Below are 26,897 nucleotides of genomic sequence, written 5' to 3' on the forward strand. Positions count from 1 at the left end.
CCCACTGGCAAGAGAGCTAGCTCCCAGCGCTGCTGCACAGGCGCGCGGAGGGGACCATAAAAGCTGTAGCGGAGCAGAGAAGCGGAGCTCGCCCACCACCCGCGGAGAAGCGACCCACCATGCACGTGAACGGCAAAGTGGCCCTAGTGACCGGTGCAGCGCAGGGCATAGGCAGGGCCTTCGCCGAGGCTCTGCTGCACCATGGCGCCAAGGTAAGGACTTCTCTATCCACCCGCACGCTGGAGCCCCGAGAGTGCAAAGCCCCAGACTCGCTAGCAGACCTCCAACGCCACTGGCAGAGAACCCGAACTTGGATGAGCGCTCACTGAGGTCTAAGAAGGAAGCGTCTTGTTTATTCATCGCTTGAGCGTCTGCGACTCGGTGGCAGGAGCTGCACACAAGACCTGCTCCCTCTCTCTTCTTCTTCGTAGGTAGCGTTGGTGGACTGGAATCTCGAGGCAGGTGTAAAGTGTAAAGCTGCCCTGGATGAGCAGTTCGAACCTCAGAAAACGCTGTTCGTCCAGTGTGATGTGGCTGACCAGGAACAACTGAGAGGTAAGACATGGGAAATTAATCCTTAGACTCGGGAGGGAACACGCCCTGAGCAAGCAGCGACCTGAAGACAGCCAGGTAAGAACCAAGGAGGCTGAGCGCCAGCATCGCTCTCTTGGTAGAAGCTGCGACCTTCTAGCTCCATTGGATAGTTTGGACTGTTATGTTTCTTTCTGACAATCCAATAGCCATAAAAACGAAGGGAAGACAGGACTGCCTAAGAAATCCTTTTATTTTAGTTACTTGGCAGCGCATAATGTAATCAAATGTCTTTTGTGTATTCGAAGACAGTGCTGCTACAGTAATTACTCAGTGTGGGGACAGGCTGAGAAACTGTGGCAAGAGGTCTCAGAAAACTGGACGATACAGAGTCAATGACAAGCATTTGTGTCTTGCCTTTCTCTTAAACACTTCAGAGTACTAGTTCAAGGGTCAGGGTCACAGGCAAACCAAATGCTTTTAGCCAGATATTTTCTCTGGGTCACCCCCCCCACACACACACACACACACACAAGATGGTTCTTAAAATAGTAACTGTGTGGTGTTAGAATTAAAGAAGAAAAAACCCTCACGCCTTTCCCCAATGTTTTCCTGTTTTTCTGTGATCTCTTAAAATAGACTTGTGAAGTATCAGGAAGAATACCGGCGTCAGCAATATACACTGGCTGTATAGAGGGCTCAAAGAATTTTCATAAAGAAAATTTCCCGGGGGAAAAAAAAAAGTAGAAAAAAAAGTGTTGGTGTTTCATGAGGTGTTCTTCAAAGGAATGAAGGAAGTTGGTAGGCACATTTTTAATCCAGAAGTCAGTGAACTTCCACCAGGCTCACTCTAGACTTTCTATTAAAGGGATACTAAGGTCTTAGGTTTCTTCAATCTTAGGATAGCCTGTGAAGAAAATAGACTGATCTTTAGAAGACTGTGAATCTAAAGATAAGGAAAACAGGTTAAAGAGAATGTCATTAAAATATGAAAGTGGTGTTAGGCAATAGGTAACATGCCATAAGTAGAGCAATTTATTAAGAGCATCATAATGGAGCATGCATTGCCAGAGGATAGTTTTATTGATAACATATTGATGGCATTTAGGCTTAAAGAAGACCCAGCACTCATACTGCTGGTGTAGGGACTGGTACAGATAATTTGTACGGCTTCACACATGGCATTTAATGTCAGTTATTTTGCCAGTAGTTATAATGAGTACCATGACTATGAACATATTCCTTAAGCGTAAGTAGTTGTGAAGAAAACTCAGGCTTGTCAATCATCAGAAGTCTATCTGTTGTTTAAGACATACAGGCCTAAAATGAAAGGATGGCAGTGATTCTCACAACATCAGAACATAATGCTGCCCACGACTTTTAAAACTGTTTAGATACGCTGGACAGTGGTGGCACATGATGCCTTTAATCCCAGCACTCGGGAGGCAGAGGCAGGCGGATCCATGTGAGTTCAAGGCCAATTTAGTCTACAAGAGCTAGTTCCAGGACAGGCTCCAAAGATACAGAGAAACCTTGTCTTGAGGGAAAATAAGACTGTTTAGATACATTGTAAAATTACAGAGTTGAAAGGGTTCTTGGATACAATCTAGACATATTATTGTACAAATTAACAGTTGGAAACAGCACAGAAAGTTAGATGAATTACAAAGAGTATCATAACATGTAAATGTCAGAGGAGCAAAACTTTTTAGTCATGTGAGCCAGGATCTCAGTGATTCATTAAAAAGCAGATGGCACAGGGCACTTTGGTAAAAGCAGAGCAAGGGCAACTAGGGGGGAAGAAAAGTTAAACATGAATCAGACATGTGTGTCTGATAATTTCCCACAAAGTGGGGCTGTCTCCGTAGAGACGTGATCATGAAACCTAGAACAGAGGGGTGCAGGACCGATTCATATTCCTTGGCCTTTTCTGGAACCAATTTAGGACTTAAGAAATGGTTTTAAAATTCGACTAAAATGTAAAAAGTTTTGTTTTATTGTTATTACTTTTGTTGTTTTTCAGTTTGGCCCAATGAGTATAAAATGATGCCTATGCAGAAACTTTGACAATGTGTTTAGCGATCAACTTCATATCAGTTGTCTCCCCCAAAATATGTGATGGTTGTCAATAACTCTAAAAACTTACTTTTGTCCAGATAAAATATGGGATGATATGCCTATTTAAAGAAATATACATGTTCACTTGCAGGCCTGGAAATACATTTCTGCCATGTAAAAGAACAAAGACAACACGGTTGTTGTCTACAGTCTGAAGTAATAGAAGTAGAAAGAAAGTGACCATGGAACTCGTTAAATCTATAGACCTGTATAAAAAAATTATACTTTAAGAAGTATGAGTTTCCCAATACTACGGGAGTAAAGCCAACTTTGAACTGGCTAAAGAGGGTTGACAAGACCTGGATGTGAGGTTAGACAATGCAATGAGTGAGATTCGGGTCTTGTGATCTATGCAAAGTTTCCCTCCCAACGGAACACAGTTTTGTACAAAGCCATAATGAAAAGTAGCGATGCTAATGAGAGGGAAGACTGAAGCAGAAAACATGGAGGTAGCACTAACATGATGAATTCAACAGAACACAAAGTAGGCTTCTACTCACAAGCACGTCAAAGATTCCTCAAATATGGATTGAAATGCATGAGTACTCGAGTTAGTTTAATGCTTCGTATATACAATATAGCTTATTCAATGGGGTTATTTGAGGGGCTAGGGGCATAGTTCCTATGGTAGATCACTTTTCCATAGTGTGTAGGCCCTAGATTTGACTCTTGCTGCAAACAAACATAAAGAATGTATATTTATCATTTACGCTAATGAGTTATGATTATGTCTTAAGGAAAGAAAGATACTAGCTGCTCAAACTGACCTCAAGAGAGCTCTTAGTTTGGGATGCTCACTTCTCTAACATTTACTCCATCAATTTACTGATTATAGAACATTAATATGAATTCAAATCACCTAAGTATATGTTGAAGTCAGATTCTGATTTAGTAGCCATGCAATAACTCTACTATGTTTCTAATATTTGGATAACTCTAGCTGACAAAATTGGTCTATAGACCACTTTACTGAGAACCAGATCATGAGTGTAATTCTTACAAAGTGGGCAAGTAGATTTAAGCATCCAACCAAACCTGGTGGCGCCAGCCTGTAATTTCAGCTATGAAAGCTAATGCATGAGAGTTTCAAGTTTAAGGACAATCTAGGTAATTTCGTGAGACCCTGACTCAAAATCAAAAGTCAAAAGATGAAAGGGATATAATTTAGTGTCTAGGCTGTGAGGTCCTAAATTTAACCTGTGGTACAACAATAAAATAGAGTAAAATAATAAAGTAAAATCAATAAAACCCATGTCCTCTCATAGGAAGTTATGTAAAGACAGATATGGAAAATTAAAACATCCATCTCTTTTTTTATTAGATACTTTTAGAAAAGTCGTAGACCATTTTGGAAGATTGGATATTTTGGTCAACAACGCAGGAGTGAACAATGAGAAAAACTGGGAACAAACACTGCAAATTAATTTGGTAAGCTTTATTGGGCTCATTTATTCACTGCAATTATTTAATACCTCTTCTTTATACATAATAATAATGTTATAATTATATTCATATAACAACACTTATGTATAAGTTAGCAAAAGCTAGCAAATAATATTTTCATAAATATGAAGCTATTTGATATTTGTTATTAAGGAAGCATTTTTTTTAATATTAGAGGCAAAAAAATACAGCTCATTAATACCTGAAATGCATGGATAAGCGAAACTGAAATTTCAGTATATATAAAGTTTTATTAAGATATAACCCCGAAGACATTGACATGTATTTCTGTGTCTAGTTTTTTTGCAGTAATGGCAAACTGAATGTTGTGACAAAAACCTTATGTTTTGCAAAATGCTAAAAATATTTATGTCTGGTCCTTCACAAGTTGAGATTGCTAAACCCTGACTCAAACTTACTTATTTGAAAAACAAACCTTAAGTTCTGGAAATAGATCAAAAAACAAGGTTAAAGAGACAATTGAACTTTCTCATTAATAAGACTTTCAGCATGTAATTCAGTAATTCAGGTGGTGTGCATGAATGAGAAAGTGTGTGTGTGTATGTGTGTGTGTGTGTGTGTGTGTGTTTGACATGCATGCTCTTGTGTCTGATATACACATTTGAAGATCAGTTCTATCTGAAGCAAATTATGGGTAAAATTTTAAAATGAGGTTTTCAATTGACCCGATGTTGTACAAGTGGGTAGATTATGACATTCTATCCTCAACATAATGCAACTGAGGTTCAATAAAACCCAAAGCTTTCCCCGGCGTTGCAAGAAAACAAGAACAAAAACAAAACATAAGAAGTGTGTAGCTAAAACAAAATGTCAGATGGATTTTATACAGGGCCACCATGCCCTGGGTCAAGTTATTACAAGTTTGCAAAGCAGCCAAATGTCAAGAACAGCACTGACTTCATGTATGAGAATATAGACGACTGTTTCATGAGTTTCTTTCTAGGGGATGATAAGCTTTAAAAGAGGAACTAGACAGGGCTGGAGAGATGGCTCAGCTGTTAAGAGCAGGTTGTTGCTTTGTGTTGTTTTCCTAAGGACAGTTGATATATATCAAACAGATATTAAACCATTGTCATGTACCTCCATCCCCAATGCATCGTCCTCAGAGATCCCACCCAGCATATTTCCACCAATCTCATAAAACTCTCTACTGGATAATTTTACTAGGTGTATGTTTTTAGATGTATAATTTATGCTAGCACAAGTAAGTTCTTTGAAGGCAGAAAGTTAATTTTTGTGTTCTTACTCAGAAGTACCAAGAGTCTTGTGTAAATTATAACACAGTAGTGGTGCGTGCATCTCTGTTTCAGTACAGTCTTTGGTGACTTGCCACACCATCTCATGTGTCTTGCACCTTCATTACTAACCATAATTACCCCCTTCTTATCCTTTACCCTGCCGATCTCACCAGTCTTCCCACACAGGAAAAGTACTGTTCTATTGTCCTGAAAGCCATTTTTGAGCTTCTCCCTGTATCTGAAGGCAAGAACAAGGTCATTCGCAACCCCTCAGAGCTCACCAGGAATATTTTAGATCGAATGAGTGATTGCAAAATCACAAATGATGAATCGAGCAATAGGTCAATGATAGGAAATAGATCCACGATAACAGATCAATAGAGAAGGAGGATACACTGAGGATGAGGTATATGGCAATAGGGTAATATCTGTTTAGCATGTATGAACTCTGAACTCAGTCCTCGGGGGGAAAAATGTACTCTCAACAGATGAACCCTCTCTTCATCCCCATATAGTTCCTGTTTTTAACCCTAGGAAGAAACTCATAAAACAGTCCTGTATGTTCTCACACAGGGAATCAGTGCTGTACTTGACATTTGGCTACTTTACAAATTTGTAATAACTTTGGTAGGTAGGTATGTGGATTTGCTTTGAACATTGGTAAAACAATACTAAAATGTGATTCTTTTAACATAAATTGAAACTTTAATAAACATACTTAATTCATCTCCATTCAGATAAGAAATGCAATCTAATGTTCATATATAATTAACAGGTATTAAATCTTTTAGTATATTCAAATAAAAAGCAAAATGTAAAGCTGTTGATGATTTTCTTTCTAGAAATACTAGTTGACTACTGATTTTCTCTAGGGAAAAATGGGGTGAATATTTGGAATTAGTCAAACCTAAAGTTCAATTCTGAATCTAACAATTTATGGACTCTTTATTTATATCTCTGATCTTGAGTTGTGAAAGAAGCTCAACTTCCTACCTCTAAGGACATTTAAGCTTAAATAGAACACAATTTGTGTGAAGAATGAGCTCAGTGTTAAGACAAAGACATTCAATAAAGTATATTTCTCCTCTAGGTATCAGAATATATATTTGTCCATGATCTCCTTTTTATATGAAGTGGATTCTTCTGTTTTATTGTCCCTCTAATAAGGAGATGAATTGATCAAATAGGCAGAAGTGTTACTGATTTAAATTAAATTTATTATGGCGCCATCAATAAGAGCTTCAGAAAAAGACAAAAGCTGTTTGAGTTAAGCCTACATAAAGGTCAGCCATAAGACAGACAAAAGACACAGTGGGGAGAGTAACATCAGAAAAAAAAGAATGAAAAATCCAAAAATATTACACAAAGCATACAAGACCCTGTCCAGCATAAAAAAAAAACTAAAAAAGAAAGAGATTTAAAAAGGAGAGTTACTCCTACCTGAGTCAGAACTCAGAAATAGGGGCAGACCCAAACAGAACCTCATAGTTCCCAGTAGGTGCTGTACTTGGGGTAAAAATTCTGGGAGGGAAAAATACATTGTCTCATTAACTGGTGAATTACCCCCCATCCCCCCTCTCTTTAGGCTACCTTAAAAAGGCATTGTTAATGTGTTTCCTTTTGTTGGCTCCAAAGGATATTAAGGAAAATGAGATAACTATTTGGTGCCATTGATGCCTTGTAACAATGAATGTTCTAGTTGAAGTATATTAGGAAGAGTTTGCTAAATTTTAAGTATTTCCATCTAAGTAGGAGACATAATATTTAGCTCTAAAACAAGAAACCACTAAAATCTTAGATATGAAATGTTAAACAGTGAAGGAGATTTCAGAAAATTAATATTCTTTATTAATGTTCTTCAGGAACTGGTTTGGAGAAAATATCAAGGACTCTAAAAAGCAAAATCACATGATTTAGATGCCAAAATACTCTCATTACAATGTAGTGTAAGAACCATAGCCTAGGGAGTACTGCGGAGTGGGGGAAAATGAGATAAGGGAAATGGAGAAATGATAGATTGGGCATTTTAGTGATGAAGAATACAGGTGTATCTCTCTCTCTGAGTGGGCATGTCTGTACACTGTGTATGTGTGCTGTAGTATGTGTATGTATATGTGTATGTGTATGTGTGATGCAGTACCTGATAAGAGGGGAAACCAACAGTTAGGATCTTATCACCTGTCTAGATGTCTTTGTTACTAGAGAATTATTTCCAGTAGAGAAGAATTGAAAAGAGTGGATGTAAGTTACAGAACACAGCAATTAGCAAAAAATCCTAACACTTGGAATAAGTTTGAATTACAATTTTAGTATTATATACAAAGTTGACTATTCACAACCAAAAGTATTGAATCGAACATACTCATTTGATCATTTTTCAACAGTTAAAGAATTTCTCTTTTCTCCTTTTGAAGTTAGAGAATTTTTTTTTCTTGAAGTCAAGAACAGAATTTTAACTACATTCACAATGTATCTTAAATAATACCATAGACCCAAATTATATTCTGCTTCATCCTGAAATGTAATACAATTTTATTTAGATGCTTGATTCAATGATCTAATATATAAGATATATAAGCATTGCTCAAAACCATGAAATATTTTATGCTATGATTTTTTTTGTAAAAGTTTATTGTAGGGGGTAGTGTGTGAAATCTGGAACAAGGAAAATATTGTTATAGTAAAAAAAATGAAAATATCATTTGTATAAAACAATACATTAGTTAACACTTGAAGCTTCTTCCATCAACACTTTCACTTAAAGAGTTATTCAGTTCTTTAACTCAGATGGTTGAGAAAAATATCCCTGTCTGCAAAAAATACAAAAATTAATCTTGCTTTTTAGAACTTTAAAACTAGAAGCTAGAGAAATAGTTCAACAGATAGGAGCATTGACTCCTCTGGCAGAGGGTATTAGTTTGGGTCCCAGCACCCACAGGGTGACTCCAGTAACTCCAGTCCCAAAAATCTAATACTTTCCCTTCACCTTCAAAAACACCAGAGACACAGAGGTGCACATCCATACTTGTAGACAGACATTCATACACAGAAAACAAAATCAATATATTTAAAAAATATTTTAAAATTAAAGCTTAAACTTTTGTACATTTCCTGTCTTGCAGACTTTGGAAACACAGATGCAGAATGTCAACAAAACTTTAAATACCAGAATAAAAGCATACAGTGGTGTATATAAACTAGAACCTTAATCAGGCCTGCTGAAGAATTGGGCAGAAACTAACAGAATTAACTTATTTCAGTCATGTATATAATTGTTTCCTTTTCATATAATCCAGTAAGGTTTTCTTTATTCGTTTAGAGGGCAATTGCGATAAATTATTTATGTTCTCACTTAACTGGAAAAAAATGCTTAAATGAATAGAATTTTGGCTTATTTTTTGTTTCCTTGTTATTCTAGAAATATTACTAGGAAAAGGGGTTCCCATGAACACTTGCTAAGAAAGTTCTTTTTAAAATGGAAAGAAAGCAAACATGAATATGAACTCTTTGCTGCAGACTCCTGGCCTGTTGACCTTTTTCTATAAAGCATAGATAAAGTGAGAATTGAACTGTCCAAAGTGAATCTTCATTTTTGAAACACTTAAGCTGAAACAGAGAAGAGTTTAGAGAAATAAGAGGAGAAACGTACTACCCGTTTCCTCTTAAGTTAATTTACAGAGTAGCAATTTCTTAAAGGCTAGCAGAAAAGTAGAAAGCGTTTCCCCGGAGGAGGTGAGCAGGAAAACACTAGACGATCAGAATGACGCCATCAGCAGTGTGGAGTAACGTTAAGTAGACAATATATCAAAAGACTGTGTCCAAGAAACAGAAAATACGCACTCAAACTAGAGCTAGAAAAGAGGTGTGTGATCTCCCCAAACTGAAGGACTCGGCATTATCTGATAGTGTAGATCAGTGCTCCCATCACAGACTAGACACTTTCATCTCACCAACCTGCCGTCTTTCATTCAGATTTCATTTTCATGATGCTAGTATGATTTACAGTGACTGAACACTTACCAAGAAACATTAAGGGAATAATATAGCCATTTCTTAAGAACAACAACGAGATCCCACTCTTCACCTCCACCTCCATTTTTCCATCCCCAGGTCTCACTTCCCGTAACTGCTAGGCTGCATGCCCAGAAGTAGATATGCCCAACTAAGTTTGGTGAAATTATGTAGAAATATGATAACCTACACTAATGTTAGGAAGGCAAAAATGCAAATCAGGATCAATTAAAACTTCAAAGCGTGCAAAAACGCTCACTGATTATACTTGCAGATCTCCCTATGTACCTGAGTGAGCACTGTGTTTCGTATGCAAACATGTGATAAAGGCGAATAGCTGTGATCACTTTTGCCATCTTTGCTTCTGGATTAGGTTTCTGTTATTGGTGGAACCTACCTTGGTTTGGATTACATGAGTAAGCAAAATGGAGGTGAAGGTGGCGTCATCATCAATATGTCTTCATTAGCAGGTAAGAACGATTCTTATTTAAACAGGAAAGTTTTCTTACTAGTAATGTGAACCACAAAAGTCAATCTGTGAAGTTTGTGAATCTCAAGACAAATTGTATTGAATCAGTCTTTGTTTGCATTCTTAATGATTTTTTAGATTTTTCTGCACACAATACAGAAAAATTGAACAATATATGTTACTTCTTTTCAAACTTATCTTTACTGTGATGTTGCTTTAGTGTGTGTGTTTGTGTGTGCTTCTGTGTTTTCAGTTATTGTTTTTCAAAGATTATTTTATTACTTCCAAATAGGAAAACATGTAAAAAAAAAAAAAACTTTTGACAAAATGGAAACTAGTAATGTGGTCTAAGCAATTTCTCATTCCCTGTGAATTTAGTAAGAATGTATAATTTAAAACTTGCCATCATCTCTACTAGTTGGTGTATGCTAAGCTGTTAACATCCGAACACACCCTAGCTTCAAGGTATAAATTGTGACAGCATCAGTATATTATCAAGGGCAAGATTCTTAGTACTGGGTACCGATTCTATATACAGCAATTTGGCAAAAACCTGGCTGACGAAAGATCTTCTGCTGTATCCCAGAGCTTCTAGACTTGCTTGGCAGTGGGCAGACTCTTTTCTGTCCAGTAGAAAGAAGGAAGGTACGTGGAGGTCTCATTACTGCTCTTCCACATCCACTCCACCCAAGCATTGGCAGACCTTACTGTGCTCAAAGTCCAGTGTAGAATTTGACCTCACGGTTCATCTAGCTACTTGAAATATCTGGAGAATATATGCCAAGTGTACATGAAAGTATAATGTTTTCAGTGGACAGCTGTTTTTTTTTTTTTTTTTTTGCCACACTAAAGACTGAAGGGTTGAGACTACACAAGCAATCCAAAACTGGCTTACATTCAGAATCACGTGGTCTAGTATCAGCTAACTACTGTATTCTTCAATGATAGCTTCAAATGTGTGGAACAACTCAGTTACATAACTATACTCTAAAAACCCAGTCAGGGATGGATGTGTTGGAGAAGCTGAGGTAGGAGGAAGAAGGGAGTGCCCAGGGTTAGAAGACGGCTTAGCCAGCAGCAGTGTCGCATCTCAAACAAAAAACAACACCAAAAGGTCTAGGAATAATTCATCAGTGTTTCTAGAAAGATGCCTGTGAAGTCATAACATTTAAGAAACCTGATCATTGTTGATAGCAAGTCTAAACTCTTAATGTCCAAATATCTGGAAGACTTTAAATTACCTGCATGTTCTCAGTGTAGTAACTTCAGGATAAGAATTCACACACACACACACACACACACACACACACACACACACTGCTGTCATTTCTGCCTCCAATAGTATTGGGGGGAAAAGGAGTGGCCAGCAGTAGTATTTGGAGGTATCTTCAACTCAGACAATCCCTGATTCTCATTCTCAGATGATGCCTGAGCCATTATAAAAGTACCATTTATATTTATAAATATCCTTCTTTAGGAAGTCTGACATGAGACTGACATCTCATTTCTAGGCTGCTTATAGTGAAAATTACACCCCTAATGTTATTACAAACCCAACATATAAAACATTAAGGATAGTTGGGTTGCTCTTTCCCCTATGGCATCTTTTACAAATGCCATTGCTTCAATTTTAAGGATACACTAAAAGATCCTCTCCCAAATGTTCCTTTTAAATGAGAGAGGTGGGATTGGTGAGTTGGCAAAGCAGCCGATCTTACAAAGATCAGAGTTCCCAGCAGCCAAATCAGGCAGTTCACAGTCATCTGTAACTCTACTTCCAGAGAATCTGATGCTCTATTTTAGCCTCTGCAGGCACCTGAGAGCACACCTGTGCTCGCTCTCTCCCTCTCTCCCTCTCTCCCTCTCTCCCTCTCTCTCTCTCTCTCTCTCTCTCTCTCTCTCTCTCTCTTTCTCTCATACATACACACAGACACACACCTGCATAAAATTAAATGTGAATCTCTATAAAAAATAAGTGAGTTGGATGGCCTGGGGTTATAGGTCAATAGTAGATTGTTTGCTTCGTATGGTTAAAGCACTAGATTCAATTCCTAGTATGAGAAAGAAAGCAAGAGAGGGAAAAAAGAAGATAATATTCTATGGATATTCTCTATACAGCCAATTGAGTCAACAAAACTTAAAAAACCATGGACACAGCTGGGCGGTGGTGGTGCACGCTTTTAATCCCAGCACTCAAGAGGCAGAGGCAGGTGGATCTCTGTGAGTTTGAGGCCAGCCTGGTCTACAAGAGCTAGTTTCAGGACAGGCTCCAAAGCTACAGAGAAACCCTATCTCAAAAAACAAACAAACAAACAAAAACAAGAAAAAGAAAACCATGGACACTATGCAGAAATATAAATAGATCTTTTTATCTTTGGGTCAGTGGAGACCTTGGGTATCTCTTTGGAAGCCTGGAAAGGCTGACTCAGTTCAGCTCTTGATAAAGATTATATACTATATAAATGAGCTTAATTGCCTCAGGGAGCAGTAATGGGGGAGATACAAGATAATACTACTGTCATTTTTCCAGTTAGAATATTTAAACACATAACCAGGAGCACTTGTTGAATATTAATTGTTTATACATGCATTAGCTTTCTTTCACTACAATCAAATATCTGAGATAATTCACTTAAAAAGAAAAACATTTAAAGGAAAAGGGTAGAACTGAGTTCTGGAAGTTGTAGGCCAAGTTCAGCAGATAAAGACTTGGAGTCTCTTATAAGGACAGTACATTGTGGAGTGTCTGTATAACTAAAACAATAATATCAAAATCCATAGTTATCAGTGCCTTCCAGTCCCCCACAACCTAAGAACCTTTTCAAAATTCCTTTTCTAAGGGATTTACTATCTCTCAGTAGCACCGTCCTCAAGATCAGATCCCTATTACATTATCCTCTAGAGGACACTGAGCAATCGATTTGGTACCATCGTAAATACTGTAGTTGTCAACCCTCTAGTTATCAGCATAAACCTGTGAAGGACTCCACAGTCCCTGCTGTCGACATGAGGACAAGGCCAGAGTAAAGAGCCATGCCCCAGCCCATGCAGGCAATGCACAGCTGTGCTGGAACTCACACCTGAAGTCTGTGCAAATCCTATAAATTCTAGTCCTTTATTATCTATCTCAGATATGCGTTGAGTTATGAGTCTACCTGTTTATCCATGATAACGAGCCTATGAAGAACATAAAGAATATTGAAGTCCTGCCTTGAATAAATCTTTTCATTTTGCTGGTCTTTCTAGGACTCATGGTGAGGGGGGCACTCTAATCTCAGAGCTGTTAACTTATGTGAAGCTTCAACTTTCCCTTCGTTCACACACACACACACACACGCACACACACACACACACACACACACACACACACACACACACACACGAGAGCTGACCTGAATCCCAAGTTCCAGTGTGTCACCAAGAGGCCCTCAATCTAATGTTCGTTTTGCTTTCTTGGCTTCATCATCATATCACTCACCTTTGGAGATTTTTGTTTGTTTCTTTTTGTTTCTGAGGGGTATTTTTTTTTCTATTTCAGACACAAGATCTATACCTATGAATTTTAGTTGTTGCAGATGAAACTGTGGATTATTAGAAATTCGGTGACAAGATTGTTTTGGTTTTACATTAACCTACTGCCATAATGATTATTCTGTCCTTCCAAACTCCTTCTCCCTTTAATTTTCATCCTAATGTGTAAGACACCCCCATTTAAAAAGACCAAGCAACGAACTGAGCTTCTCTTTGCCCACCCTGCTCTATTTTCAGCCTCTCCTAGTGTCCTTTACAGAACCAGTGCACCCTCCGCACCTAGCACGGTTTATGTCATCTCCTCATTCTCATTTGCCAGTCTCGTGCTACTGCTCTTCCCACCCAGAGCTTTCCCTAGCATGAAATCATCACAAAAGCTTTTGAACAGTTCGAATTTTATCAAATAGTGTCTAACTCATACCTAAGTCAAAAACTATGTCAACAGATGTATGGCCTTGAGTCATAGTACATAGATTGATGTCGTCAAATGAACAAATGAAAAAAAAATCTTAAAGGCATTGTTTAATAAAAAGTACTTTTTAATTTTATTTTGGGGATTATAATTACTTTATTTCCCCTCTTTTTCCTCCATCCTTGCTATATACCCTGTTTTGTTCTTTCTCAAATTTATAGCCTCCTTTTTTCATTAATTGTTTTTACACAAATATATATAAATTAAATATATATAATTTCTAAATATAACTTGTTTATCTGTATAATGTTACTCGTATCTATATTTTCAGGGTTGACCACTTGCTATTGGTTAGCCAACTGAATGCTCTTCCCTGGAGAAGACTATGTCTCCCTTTCAAAGTGCTTTCAACATTTACTTCCTGTTTGTTTCCAAGCTTCCTTTATAATTTTTTTGTGTTGGTTTTGGTTTTTCTGCTCACTCTAGTGCATGCAGAGTTGCAGGCCACATTCAACTCATCTGGGTCAGTCATTATGATTTCTTAGAGGCTTTCAGAGTCCTTCACTGCCATAGCAAAACCTCAAGCCGTCATACTGGCTTGGGCAGAGAACTTAATGAGTAAAGACCCCTGACGCAGTCTCAGCTGCAGTTAATGGGTTTAACAAGCAGAGTGAGAGGAGCCTGCATGGAGGAATGAATGTCCTCCTTCTGCATCTTCACAAGAGGTTCTGGCCATTGCTGACCACAAGGACTCTTTTATAGGGGTTTTTGTCTAAATACAGCATACAAACATTCATTTTGCCACACTCATTCTTAAGTATTAAAAACTGTTGGTGGAACAGGATGATGTCTGGTTTACTGTTGATGATTGGATAGCTATGATACCATAAAACATCCCAACCAGTCAATGGGTTTCTTAGGATGGGGAGATAATTCAGTACGTAAGACCATTTGATATGCAAGCATGAAAACCTGATTCAAATCCTCAGCACCAAGGCAAACAAATACCTGTAACCCCAGTATCGAAGGGTCAAGATAGAAGGAAGACAAGAGCTCACTGGCTAGCCAGCCTGCTCAAAAGAGCAAACTTCAGATTCAGTAATTCAGATAATACATTGAATTATCTTCAATATTCATTGAAATCACTAATTTCAAAGGAACCATATAATGCGAAAAACATTGTAAGAATGTCCAGTTACAATAAAGGAAAACTCATCTTCCAATATTTTAGTGAACGTCACAGGGTGGAGGAACTGTTCCTGCTGCGTGGATATTGATTGTTCTGATGCGCACTGTCATGAGTATATGAGCTCCACTTCCTGATTTGCACTGCCAACACTCCCCATGCCAGGCCAGAAAGACTAATATCAGTTTTGTTGTATTTAATCATAAAATAATTAAGAAGACACATATTGGAACTGACCTGACTGGAGTGATGGAGAGATGTTACAGAGAAAGAAAGCTGTGACTGGATGGGGCATGAGCTCCAATCGCAAGCAATGTGCCAGCAGCCAGGACACTAAACATGTTCATTATACGCAATTGAACCAGGAAGTGGACTGAAGGGTCTCAATAAGGGAGCAGTAAAAAGGTAAAGTTATTAAGAAAGAGGAGGCTGGCCTTTATACTATCTGCACCCAGTGTCAAGATCCATATTTAGAACAGGGGAAGACTGCCATTCTCCTGAGCTGGATCTGGAAAAAGATCCTGCCTTTCCATGGGTCTGAGGCATGGGAATCCTTGGCATGGCTATGCTTGTGAATGAGCATAAATGCTCATTCCTACAGAGGTACCCTCACTCCTTACCCTACTGATTTTCTAAACATATATTTTATGTGCATGTGTGTGGTGTTTGTGTGCACACTTTACCTTTTCAGACACTCTCCCAGTGCACTTAGAGCTTATCTAGACTGGCTGACCAGTGAGCCTTCAGTATCTGCCTGTCTTTGTCCACCCTTCAGTGCTGGGCTTGCAGGTATACATATCTGTGCCTGGCTTTGTACATGGGTGCTGGAGATCTGACCTTGGGATCTGACACTTTTACAATAAGCATCTCACCCACTGAACTATCTTAAATTTGCTACTGTTGACAGATGTAAAGGCTAGTATTAGGCTTGAGATAGTGTTTTTTTTTTTTTGTTTTTTTTTTTTTTGGTTTTTTTTTTTTTTTTTTTTTTTGGTTTTTCGAGACAGGGTTTCTCTGTGGCTTTGGAGCCTGTCCTGGAACTAGCTCTGTAGACCAGGCTGGTCTCGAACTCACAGAGATCCGCCTACCTCTGCCTCCCGAGTGCTGGGATTAAAGGCGTGCGCCACCATCGTTTTTAAAAGAATCATCTTGTGCTTTATTAGGAAACAAGGAATGAGACTATAATTACTGCAAACTACTGTGTTTGGCTTTTAAAATATAAAGTATCAATTTTGAAGCACAAATCAGAGATTTCTTACAATGTGAAATAAACGAATATTTCTTTTTTATTACTTTTAGTTATGGTCTCTCTCTCTCTCTCTCTCTCTGTGTGTGTGTGTGTGTGTGTGTGTGTGTGTGTGTGTGTACATATGAGTGCAGGTGCCTTCAAAGGGACAGAAACATTAGATCACTGAAGCTGAAATTATAAGCAGTTATGAGCTACCTGATATGGGCATTGGGAAAGAAACTCTTGTCCTCTGCATAAGCAGTACACACTCTTAGCTGCTTAGTCATCTCTCCAGCCCCAACATAACCAATTGTTTTGTTGTTGTTTCTTTTAAATCCTGTACAAAAGGCCAAATTAATTTATGTGTGCTATGTAATGTACTTTTAAAAAGATCTTCATTTCAGCAATTGGACCTTAGGGGTCCTGGCTTTGTCAAAACTCTTTGTGAGATTAGTTTGAATCACCTTGACAGTCAGTTCCCATTCCTCATTGCAACTAAAAATATTTGAAATACTGCTTGATTATATTTTCTTCTTAAAGGGAACTAAATTCACAGTTATTACATGAATCTACTTCCATATAAGTTTTTTTTTTGAGATAGGATTTGTAACAGTCCATGTTTTGTTAATTAGGATGCTGTCCCAGGATGGTAACATTTCAGAAAAAAATATACAGTTTCTTTTTTTAAAGCAGGCAAATCTGTCAATTAATGAATAATTTTAATTTTTATCTTAAGAGAAAATGATGAATGCTCAAATATGTTGACATAAAATAATAACAAATAGTAATTGTATTTGTAATTTATAATAGCAATTTTCTTACAGCTGTAACCAAATGGCTAACTTGAAATAAGTTGAGTTTGGAAGGGTTTGTTTAACTCACAATTTAAAGATATAAATAATTATGCCAGGGAAAGAAGGAAGGAAGTATAGTTGTAATAATGGATCCTGTTTACAATGGGCAGATTGGGAGGCAAAGAAAATGGAATGCTGGCGTGTATCTGTTCTCTCTCCCTCTCTCTCCCTCACGTCTCCCTCCTTTTCCTTCTATCTTGCACCCTTTCTTTTACTCTTCCTCCCTTTTTTCTCTTTTCTTTCAAAACTCAGTCCAGGACTGAAACATTCCTGATCATACCTCTATAGAAACATCATCAGAGACACAGGCAGAAGATTTAGATGATTCTAAATCTAGTCAACTTGTCAATGAAGATTAATGCTCATAGTGATAGTTATTATGTGTGTGACATTATTTTAAGCATATTATGTATATTGACTTACTGTAGACTCACAGTTGCTTTTTTTAATACCCTGGCTTGCATCAGATAGCATTGTGGTATACAACACTTATCCGCAAAGCTGACATGGCTCATGGGCTTATAATTCTAGATTGAAGATTTGAGCTCAGTCTGTTTGGCACTCAAAGTCCAACCCACTGTGCTATATTTTTTTCAATACATTTCATTAAAATGCTATCATTGCCTAGCTTATTGGTACACTCCTGTCATCCCATCACTCAAGAAAGGTGAGACAGGAGGATCCTGACTTCAAGGCTAGTCTGGGTTACATAATGAGTTCCAGGTTAAGCTAGAATACAATTTCAGGGCCTGTCTCAAAGTAAAACTAAGAATATTGCTTTCAGTAAACTTTATTTTAATAAAGAAGTGTTAGGTTCAAAACAAAATTGGGAACATAGATGCATATATCTCCACCACCACTTGGTTATGGTCTCCTCCTATACTACCAATACCCTTTCTACAGTGGTGCATTGGTTACAATAGAAGAATATATACTGGCACATTTTCACTTGCAATTCATAACTCACATTAGGATTTACTTTCCTACCAACACCAGCACCACCACCAGCAGCAGCAGCAGCACAACCACCTAAATGTGTTTTTTATTTGATAAAAAGGTCCTCAATGTGGGGAAGTATGGTCTTTATTTTCACCAAACTTAATTGGAAGCTAGCATTCCCTTGATGATGAAGGTAGCCATGGTACTGTGACTTCTCAGAAGGTTCACTTGGTGTAGGCTTGAACAGAAAGTACGGACTCACATTGACCTTATTGTACATATTGCATTCCCTGCCCTGAGGATTCTCTGCTCCATCCATTCATCCCTCCCCCGTCTAACTCTTACACACACAGATCTTTCTCCTGTCTCTATAGCTTTGCCTTTTGTAAGAAGTCAGAGCTGGAATCATACTGTACGTCACATTTGCAGTTCAGCTCTGCTTCTTCATAATAAACAGTTTAGTTTCTGATTCACCTATTCATGGCTTGATAACTCGTTTAGTTTTAGTGCTGAGTACAACGTTCAGTTATTCATTTAGTCATAGAAAGATATCTCACTTGACTCCCAATTTACACAATGACAAATAAGACCACTGGAAACAACCATGGGCTGATTTTTGTGAGGACGTACATATTCAGTTACTCTGGGTCAGCGCCAAGGAGCACAGCTGCTGAGTTGTGCTATAAAAATACATGTTTGTCAAAACTGCCAGGCTGACTCCATCCCGCCTGTACCATTTTATATTCCCACCAGCAAGGAATAGGAGTGCCTGTTGTTCTATTTCTCCAGCATTTGTGATTGTCAGTATCTGGGTTTGGGCTATTCTAATTAGTTCCAGCTAGAGAACTGGAATTTAAGTATTAAAATAATTTGTGACTGCCTGTGCACATGTGACAAGGAGAGAGGAATTGAGAGTGTATTATCCAAGAACAGTGGGTACAAAGAGGACCAGAGACAGCACTAAAAAGTGAAGAGGCACCTCATTTTAGTCTGCAATTTCATAATGACATATGAGGTTGAGAATATTTTCATATACCTCCTTGCCATGCAAGATAGTATTTTCTTCAGAGAAGTTACTTTTGTTTGTATTAAAAAGATTTTAATTTTATTGTTAAGTTTTAAAATTTGCTAGGTATATTTCATTAACAGTCTTTTATTACATATATCTTTTAAAAGTATTTTCCCCCAGTCTGTATGAAAGTTGTTTGGTTCTTAGAGAAAAAAAAAGAGGACATATTTAAGTAATAAAACAGTGTTTGGAAGTGATATTTTTATACAGTACTAGTCCATCTATTGGTTATATGCATTTTAATTTACATATGTTTGCCTTTGTGCTTAATTTTACTTATGCATGTATTGGAAATGAATTCAGTGCAACCCAAATGTTGAAGTTAGTACACACATAAAGAAAATTGGCAGGCGAGGTGGCAATGACTAGCTTGCCTAGCAGAGGAGGGGTTCTGGCTGGAAATTTGGAGTTTAAATTTGAGAATAATTGGCCCCATGTGTGTGCGCACACATAAAACAAAACGAAAGAAACAGGGAGACAGTCTTTTCACTAGAAGTAGATAAGGTCATCCAGAGCAGGAACATGCATAAAACAGAGGGTCAGGAAGGAGTCCGTAGTTGTTTGTATGCTTACCGATCTAAGCAAGAAGAGATGCTAATGTTTCCAAAGCATAACTAGAGAGGAAGAGATCAAGCCAAGCAAAGACAGAAGCTTAAACTACCATGCAAACAGAATCCCAGAGTTATATGATACCCACCCCAGTACAAGTCTGTGTGAAGCACTGCAGATCAGTAATCGACCCTACCCATTCAAAGTATGAGAGACAATAATTGAAATCAACACACTCTGTGTGATGGAAAAAAATCTCCACTTTACCAAATGATCTACAGTTTGACCAAATACATAGCTGGAAGGTAGAATCCTCTTTATTTTGAATTTTGATACCACAAAGCTGGAAGCAGCCCAAGTATCTATTAAAGTGAATGGATAGTATAGATAATGCTAAATCATCTGTTTAGCAAAATAATAACAGCAATAATGATAATAGCAATAAGATACTGAAGAATCCAAACATAGTTATCACAAATGAAAGAACCAGATCTCCCAAAACAACTTCAATGACTACATGTGTATAAAATTCTAGAAAATGCTAATAGTAGCATAAAATAAAGCAAATCAGTTGTTTCTTGGGTGGAGAAAGAATAACAGAAGGAAAGATATAAGAAGAATCATAAGATGATAGATTTGTTCCTTGTCTTAATTACACTCATAGTTTCATTTGTTTATATATATGTCAAAATTTATCAAATTGTGCACCTTAGAAATATGCTGGTTTATTTATGTCAATTAAAGCTCAGTAAAGTCGTAAAATTTTAAATACAGTGAAACTTACTTAGAATGTTAAAGTAAAATTCATCAAACCCAATACTATTTTTAAATGGAAACAAGTTCACTGGGGTATGGTAGCTCTTTATTTTAATCCAAGCACTTCTAGGGCTAAGGCAGAAGGATTGAAAGTTCAAGTGATGTGGGATTCCCATCTGAATGTAGTGAATACCATTGGTTAATAAACTGCCTTGGCCTGTTGATAGGGCAGAACTTAGGTGGAGGGGAGCTAAACTGAATGCTGGGAGAAAGAAGGGCAGAGTCAGAGAGATGATATGGAGTTGCTGCCAGATACAGATGACAAACATTTCCAGTAAGCCACAACCATGTGGTGATACACAGATTAATAAAAATGGGTTAAATTAATATGTAAGAGCTAGCCAATAAGAAGCTAGAGCTAATGGGCCAAGCGGTGATTTAAATAATATAGTTTCGTGTGATTATTTTGGGGCTGAGCAGCCAGTAACCAAAAAGCAGCCTCTTACTACATTCAAGGTCAGTTTATGCTACATAGAAAGTTTGAAGCCAGTCTGGAGTACATAGTGGGACTTTGTTTGATTGCTTTTTGTTTGTTTGGTTGGTTGTTTTTTTACAGTTACACATAAAAGTAAGCAAGCTCGTTGGCATTCCAATTGCATTTATAAATCTACTTCTAAAGAAATGATGTGTGTATTTTGTTCTTGCTCATGACCACAGCCAACAAAACACTAGTTGATACATTTCTCATATGCAATGCCTTGAAATAGCTGGAGATCATAAGTTTGTCAGCTCTACAAATGTAACAAAATTCATTCAGTCATCATCTTTGCTAATATTTATAAAGAATATCTTTGTCATTTTTATGACTCTGTCACCTAGCCTACCCGTGACTAAGAGTCACATTTTGTTTCCTGCAAAGCATGTGAGCACTGTCCTTCAAACATTAACCTTTGTCCCATATTCCTGTAACAAAGAGGTCATGCAAACAGTACCATCTGACTACACCCCTTTTCTCTTTATCTTACACTTCTACCATCCCCATGAACCCAGTGGAGACATTGTAAATTCTTGCTGACTACCACTGATATATGTAACTACCTTGCATATTTTACTGACCCAAAACAACAAGGTGACCAACATGTTCTTGTACCTTGAGATCACCGTGTACTAGGTGTGGTCTACCATCTCCAGGGATGTAAACTGCTCCTGAGCAAACATGTTTCATAAAGTGAAGCCTGGAAGGCACCCAGGGAGTGGTTAGGATCTGCATTTGTAGCTGAACTTTGGCATGACACTCAACTGTGTGGTGCTGTTGTGTGACTAGTTAGCAGGGTGGAGACTGGAACATCTGAGCAGAATAATTTAACACTAATATGACATTTGATATGACTCTCACACTAACCAGGGACCAGCCACTGCTTCTTGACAGAGAAGAATTACATATTTCAAAAGAATTGTCAAAACTGGATCACCTGAGCAAGGCAAGGTGGTGCACACCACAACCCTGGTTTGTGGAAGGCTAAGTCCGGAGGATTCTAAGTTCAAAGACAATCTGGGATACACAGTGAGACTCTGTCTCAAAAGGAAAATGTAGTGAATGGAAGAAACTCATGAGATACAAAAGTATTTAATGACCAACTAAACTGAACTGTTTAGATTTGTCAGACACGTGAAGCTTGATAGCAACAGTCACTCAAGTAAAATAGGTTCTGTGTGATAGTTGTTTGCCTGGGATTGCTTTAGATTATGCTGTTTTACAATAGTGTCTGGTTTCATGCGAGTGTATTTACCAGATTAATCTTAAATTGATGTGACCAAAAACCACTGTTTGTATAGTCCACTTTTTGAAACATCAATTTATTTAGAATTTTTTCTTTCTTTTTCTCAGGACTTATGCCTGTTGCACAACAACCTGTTTATTGTGCTTCAAAGCACGGCATAATCGGATTCACGCGCTCAGCAGCGGTGAGAAAATCATAACCAGAGACTCTTTTCCTCCTTGCATGCATAGATGAAACCCAAATTTTACAGACTTTAAGAAAAGAAGTTCAAATTTAAAAAAAAAATCTAGCTGAAAAATGGAGGAGACATCTTACTAAAATCTTTATAATAAAAACTTTAGCAATCTTATAAAAGACTATAAACTAGGAGAGAAGTGGGTGGTGGTGACACTAATAAATATTTTAAGGTTAAACAATAGGGAAATGGTCTTTGTTTCTAAAATTGTACAAAGTTTCTTTTCTGCAATATTATTGCCAGGAGGACTGGGTTTCGGGTTTTTTGTGTGTGTGTGTGTTGTTGTTGTTGTTGTTTGTTTGTTTATTTTTCAAGAAACAGTTTCTTTGTAGCTTTGGAACCTGTCCTGGAACTTGCTCTGTAGACCAGGATGGCTTCAGACTCACAGAAATCTGCCTGCCTCTGCATCCCAGGTGTTGGAATTAAAGGCATGTGCCACTACCACCCAGGAGTCCTTAAATAGAACACTTGAATATAATTTTGCATGCTGTGTGGAAAATGTATTACAAAGCATAAACAACAAGAAAGGATAGTTGAAAAGTCTCTGCATGGTACTGGATAGGTTGAAAGAACCAGACAGATGAAGTGCTTTGCCCTAACATGGAGAAATTATAAGCCAAAGGATCAGTGTTAATCATCCCCGAGAAGGAAAACAGTCTTTACTCTTAATTTGGGTTGATGAGACCTCAGTACTTTATTTGAAAATGTCCCAATGTTTTAGAAAAAGATAACCCATTACAAAGCAGAAATTTCACATTTAAATTTGTTACTGAATATTTCTACAATCAGCCCTCATTGTTTACAACAGTTATGAAGTTACTGGCAAATGCTGAAGTACTGATGCTGAGCCCTTGTTTCTGAAAGAAATAAAAGATGAAGTTACTAAAAACCTGAGTCACAACATTTTGATATCAACCTTGTTGTATATATATTTCTGTATAATGAAAAATAACCTTCATATATTGTTGAAATAATGAATTAACAAGTAACAAAGCTTCTATTATGATGTTTGCTTCAAAAACAAAAAAACAGCCTCAGTTACTTAGCTTCAATTGCCCAAAGTCCGTAGGGTTCAATAAAGAAGAGAAGCTTAGATAACTCTGTAATCTTAAGACTTTTCTAATGGTGCTACTTTTATGAATGAATTCTGGGTGTTTATACCATATGTGCCCGCTGGGAATTGTTCCATATTTCAGAGCATACCTGCAGAGTGCATTTTACGATAAGCTTTTAAAGAACTTTTCATTTCGGTTTTCCTGTAACTATCCTTTGTCAAAGTTTCTAAAGCCTGCAACTGTGTTCTGATTGACAGATGGCTGCTAACCTTATGAAGAGTGGAGTACGACTGAATGCCATTTGTCCAGGCTTTGTCAACACACCAATCCTTGAGTCCATTGAAAAAGAAGAAAATATGGGCCAGTATATAGAATATAAGGATCAGATCAAGGCTATGATGAAATTCTATGGAATCTTGGAGTAAGTAAAAAACTCTTTCTTTACACAATGTATCAAAGCCTTATCTTTGATCCGAGCAATCAATCATTTAAAAGTTTTAAATTTTAGAAAATGATACAAACATCAAAGTTTGGATTGCCAAATGTTTTGAAGGGAAAATCAGTCACGAGAAAGAGGATTGTGCTTAAATGTTATGAATTTTGTTTTGAAAACAGACAGTGCCATCAGCTTTTATCAGATTTCTTTTCTAAATAACATTTGTTCACCTTTCAATGCAATTATACTTTATATGCCTAAATTACAAGCAAAAATCAAGTAAAACTCGTGTATTGTTGTTTGACCCCCAAATTTCAACTAGTTTAATAAGAACAATTGACCTTCTCTTTCTCTCTCTCTCTCTCTCTCTCTCTCTCTCTCTCCCTCCCTCCCTCCCTCTCTCTCTCATGCACAAAAACACAGGGACAGACACATACATGGGCGCATAGTCAAAGAACTGTGTCTAAGTCTGAGTAGATGGGTTGATTGACACAAATAGGAACTCCCAGAGACTGTGGCAGCATGCACAGGGCCTGAACAGGTCTGGGCCAGATAAGGTCCTAGCATGCGGAGTAAAGTATACACAAGCCCCAGCTCTAACCCAGGAGCTATTTCCAATTGACAACCACCTGAAAATAAAAGAATAGTTTTCTTCAGTGGAGTCTCGCTGGCCACACAAACCACGCTTAAGGCCAGACACTATGTCCACAGTGGATAAATGACACAAAACAAACTCAATGGCACTTTTCGAGGTTGTCTCATAATGCTCTGTCAGCATTACGTCAGGGACTAAATATCTTATTTTACGTTTTTGTAAGATTTCTGTGTGTCTCTGTGTTTATATTTGTTTCTTGAGCTTTTTCTTTGACTTTTTTCCTTCTGTTGTTTTATTTGTTTTGACCTATTCTGGTTTGTTTGTATTGATTTTGTTTCATTTTCTTTTATCATTATTATTTTTACATGCCTATTTTATTTGTATTCTACTGTGATAGAGGAAGAAAAGATGTGGATTTGGGTAGGTGGGGAACTAAGGATGATCTTGGAGGAGTTGGGGGAGGGGAAAGCATATCCAGAATATAATTTATGAAAAAGAACTATTTTCAATAAAAATTTTCACAAAAAAACAAATAATAAAATTTAAATATACTCCTATGGCATAAGAGTATCCTTCATTTAAAAAAATAGATGAAACTTTTGTAAGATGAGTTAGATGAGTTTTTCTCAGCACAGGATTACAGCTATTGTATTGGAGGAATCAGATCTCAGTTTTGACTCTACCACTGTCCATGAAACTGTCCACCAAATTTCATAAAGTGTTAGCTTTCTCACATAAAGAGATAGTATAGCAAATTTAAAGACCTTCAGTACATCAATAAGATGTTACATGAAATGTACTTAAAATGACACTTGGTAAAAATGATCTTCAATAAATTCTATTTGATTCTATTTCTCTTCCAATGAAGTTTCTATCTAGTAAGTCTGATATCTACTGATCTGGTATAGATGAAAAAAATGATCATTTTTAGCAATAGGATTAATGACGTCAAATGCATTGCCCAATGACCACTAAATTTGTTATATAATTTGCTTAATAGCTCAATGAGTAAAAACTGAAGGTAGCAATAGGTAATGAATTATATTTTCCTACGACAAGGATGCGGCCGCTTAAGAGAATATTGTGAAGTTAATTACTTTCAGTCTTTAGTTTCAAAGTCCAAATGTTTCCTTCATTTTCAGCCCCTCAATCATTGCCAATGGATTACTAACGCTCATTGAAGATGATACTTTCAACGGTGCCATTATGAAGATCACAGCATCTAAAGGAATTCATTTTCAAGATTATGACATCACACCATCCACTGTAAAAGCTCCATGAACGTCTTAAGCTCTGCTGAAACTAAGCACAAGTGGCTCACTCAGGCTGCATCTTTATTCATATAGCTTTTGAAATGAAATGCTGTAGTATGGAACCTACCTGCATGCATCTGATGTCAGTATTTTTCTTAAATGATTTGTTCGAAGTGTAGATAAAGATGTACGATAAGCTAGCAAAAAAAACCAAAACTGCAGTGCAAGCCAAAACCAGGTTATAACCTACATCCTCTAAGGAGAAAACAAAGGATATTCAAGAGATATTCTGCCTTTCAGAAAATGTATTTATCACCGTGACTCATAAATATTAATGGTTTTCAGAAAGGAGATACTTGAATTGTTATTTAAGTCAAAACACATCTTAAATGATTCACTATGTACGTTTGCACTTCAAAAGGGAGGAGCTACTTTGCAATGGAAATATTTAGTAATAACAGCTTGTGCATTATCTGAAAGCTGAACATGTCAACTATGAAGATCTGCTGTTGGGGGTTCCAGTAGTTAGGAAATGAGTCCCCGTGTGACCATGTCCCAATAATACATCTGATGTATGGGAAAATGATATTTGTACTATCAGTGAAGACTCACACTTCAGCCTCAAACCAAGGAAGATGGTTTTGCTTTCCTTCCTAATTTTATAATTCAATGGATTCCAAAGACCTCAGGAATGAAACTTTTAATAGTTTGTAACAAAAACGGAGAAAACTATAAAATTTTATATGTACTATATATGCTTATTAAGAAATGATTCAAATCTATTTTCCTGATTATTTCTTTGTTCGTTTGTACTAATTTCAAAAGTGGCTATCTTTCAATAAAACTCTTTTATTCCAACTCACATAAATTACTTAGTCTTTTATGTATACCTAATGTGATGATAAAACCAATTCTGCCATATCCAAAAATGTTCTTGTACAAATGCTTAAATTCATAATAACACAGAGTGAGAAATAGTTCTGCTTCACTTTCTCTATTGTCTGGTATTTAAACATCTTTAAGCCAGGAGGTGGTGGTGTATGCCTTTAATGCCAGCACTCGGAAGGCAGAGGCAGGAGGATCTCTGTGAGTTCGAGACCAGCCTGGTCTACAAGGGCTAGTTCCAGGACAGGCACCAAAGCTACAGAGAAACCTTGTCTCAAACAACAACAACAACAAAAAACCCA

The 26,897-nt window shown here is 37.3% G+C and overlaps 1 protein-coding gene across 1 annotated transcript; it reads left to right on the forward strand.

Annotated features, from left to right (window-relative positions):
• The first annotated feature begins 3 nt into the window (after positions 1 to 3).
• Hpgd (15-hydroxyprostaglandin dehydrogenase) lies at positions 4 to 26,572 on the forward strand. The gene is made up of 7 exons (XM_041673961.1): positions 4 to 212; positions 432 to 555; positions 3,971 to 4,077; positions 9,736 to 9,832; positions 22,244 to 22,320; positions 23,684 to 23,847; positions 25,600 to 26,572. Exons 1-7 carry the CDS (start codon positions 120 to 122, stop codon positions 25,736 to 25,738), a joined length of 801 nt encoding a protein of 266 aa, XP_041529895.1. The 5' UTR covers positions 4 to 119; the 3' UTR covers positions 25,739 to 26,572.
• Positions 26,573 to 26,897: the final 325 nt, after the last annotated feature.

This window comes from Microtus oregoni, unplaced genomic scaffold (assembly GCF_018167655.1).
Source record: "Microtus oregoni isolate MIOR12 unplaced genomic scaffold, Mior012 000024F_ref0000369, whole genome shotgun sequence".
NCBI classification, from domain to species: Eukaryota; Metazoa; Chordata; class Mammalia; order Rodentia; family Cricetidae; genus Microtus; species Microtus oregoni.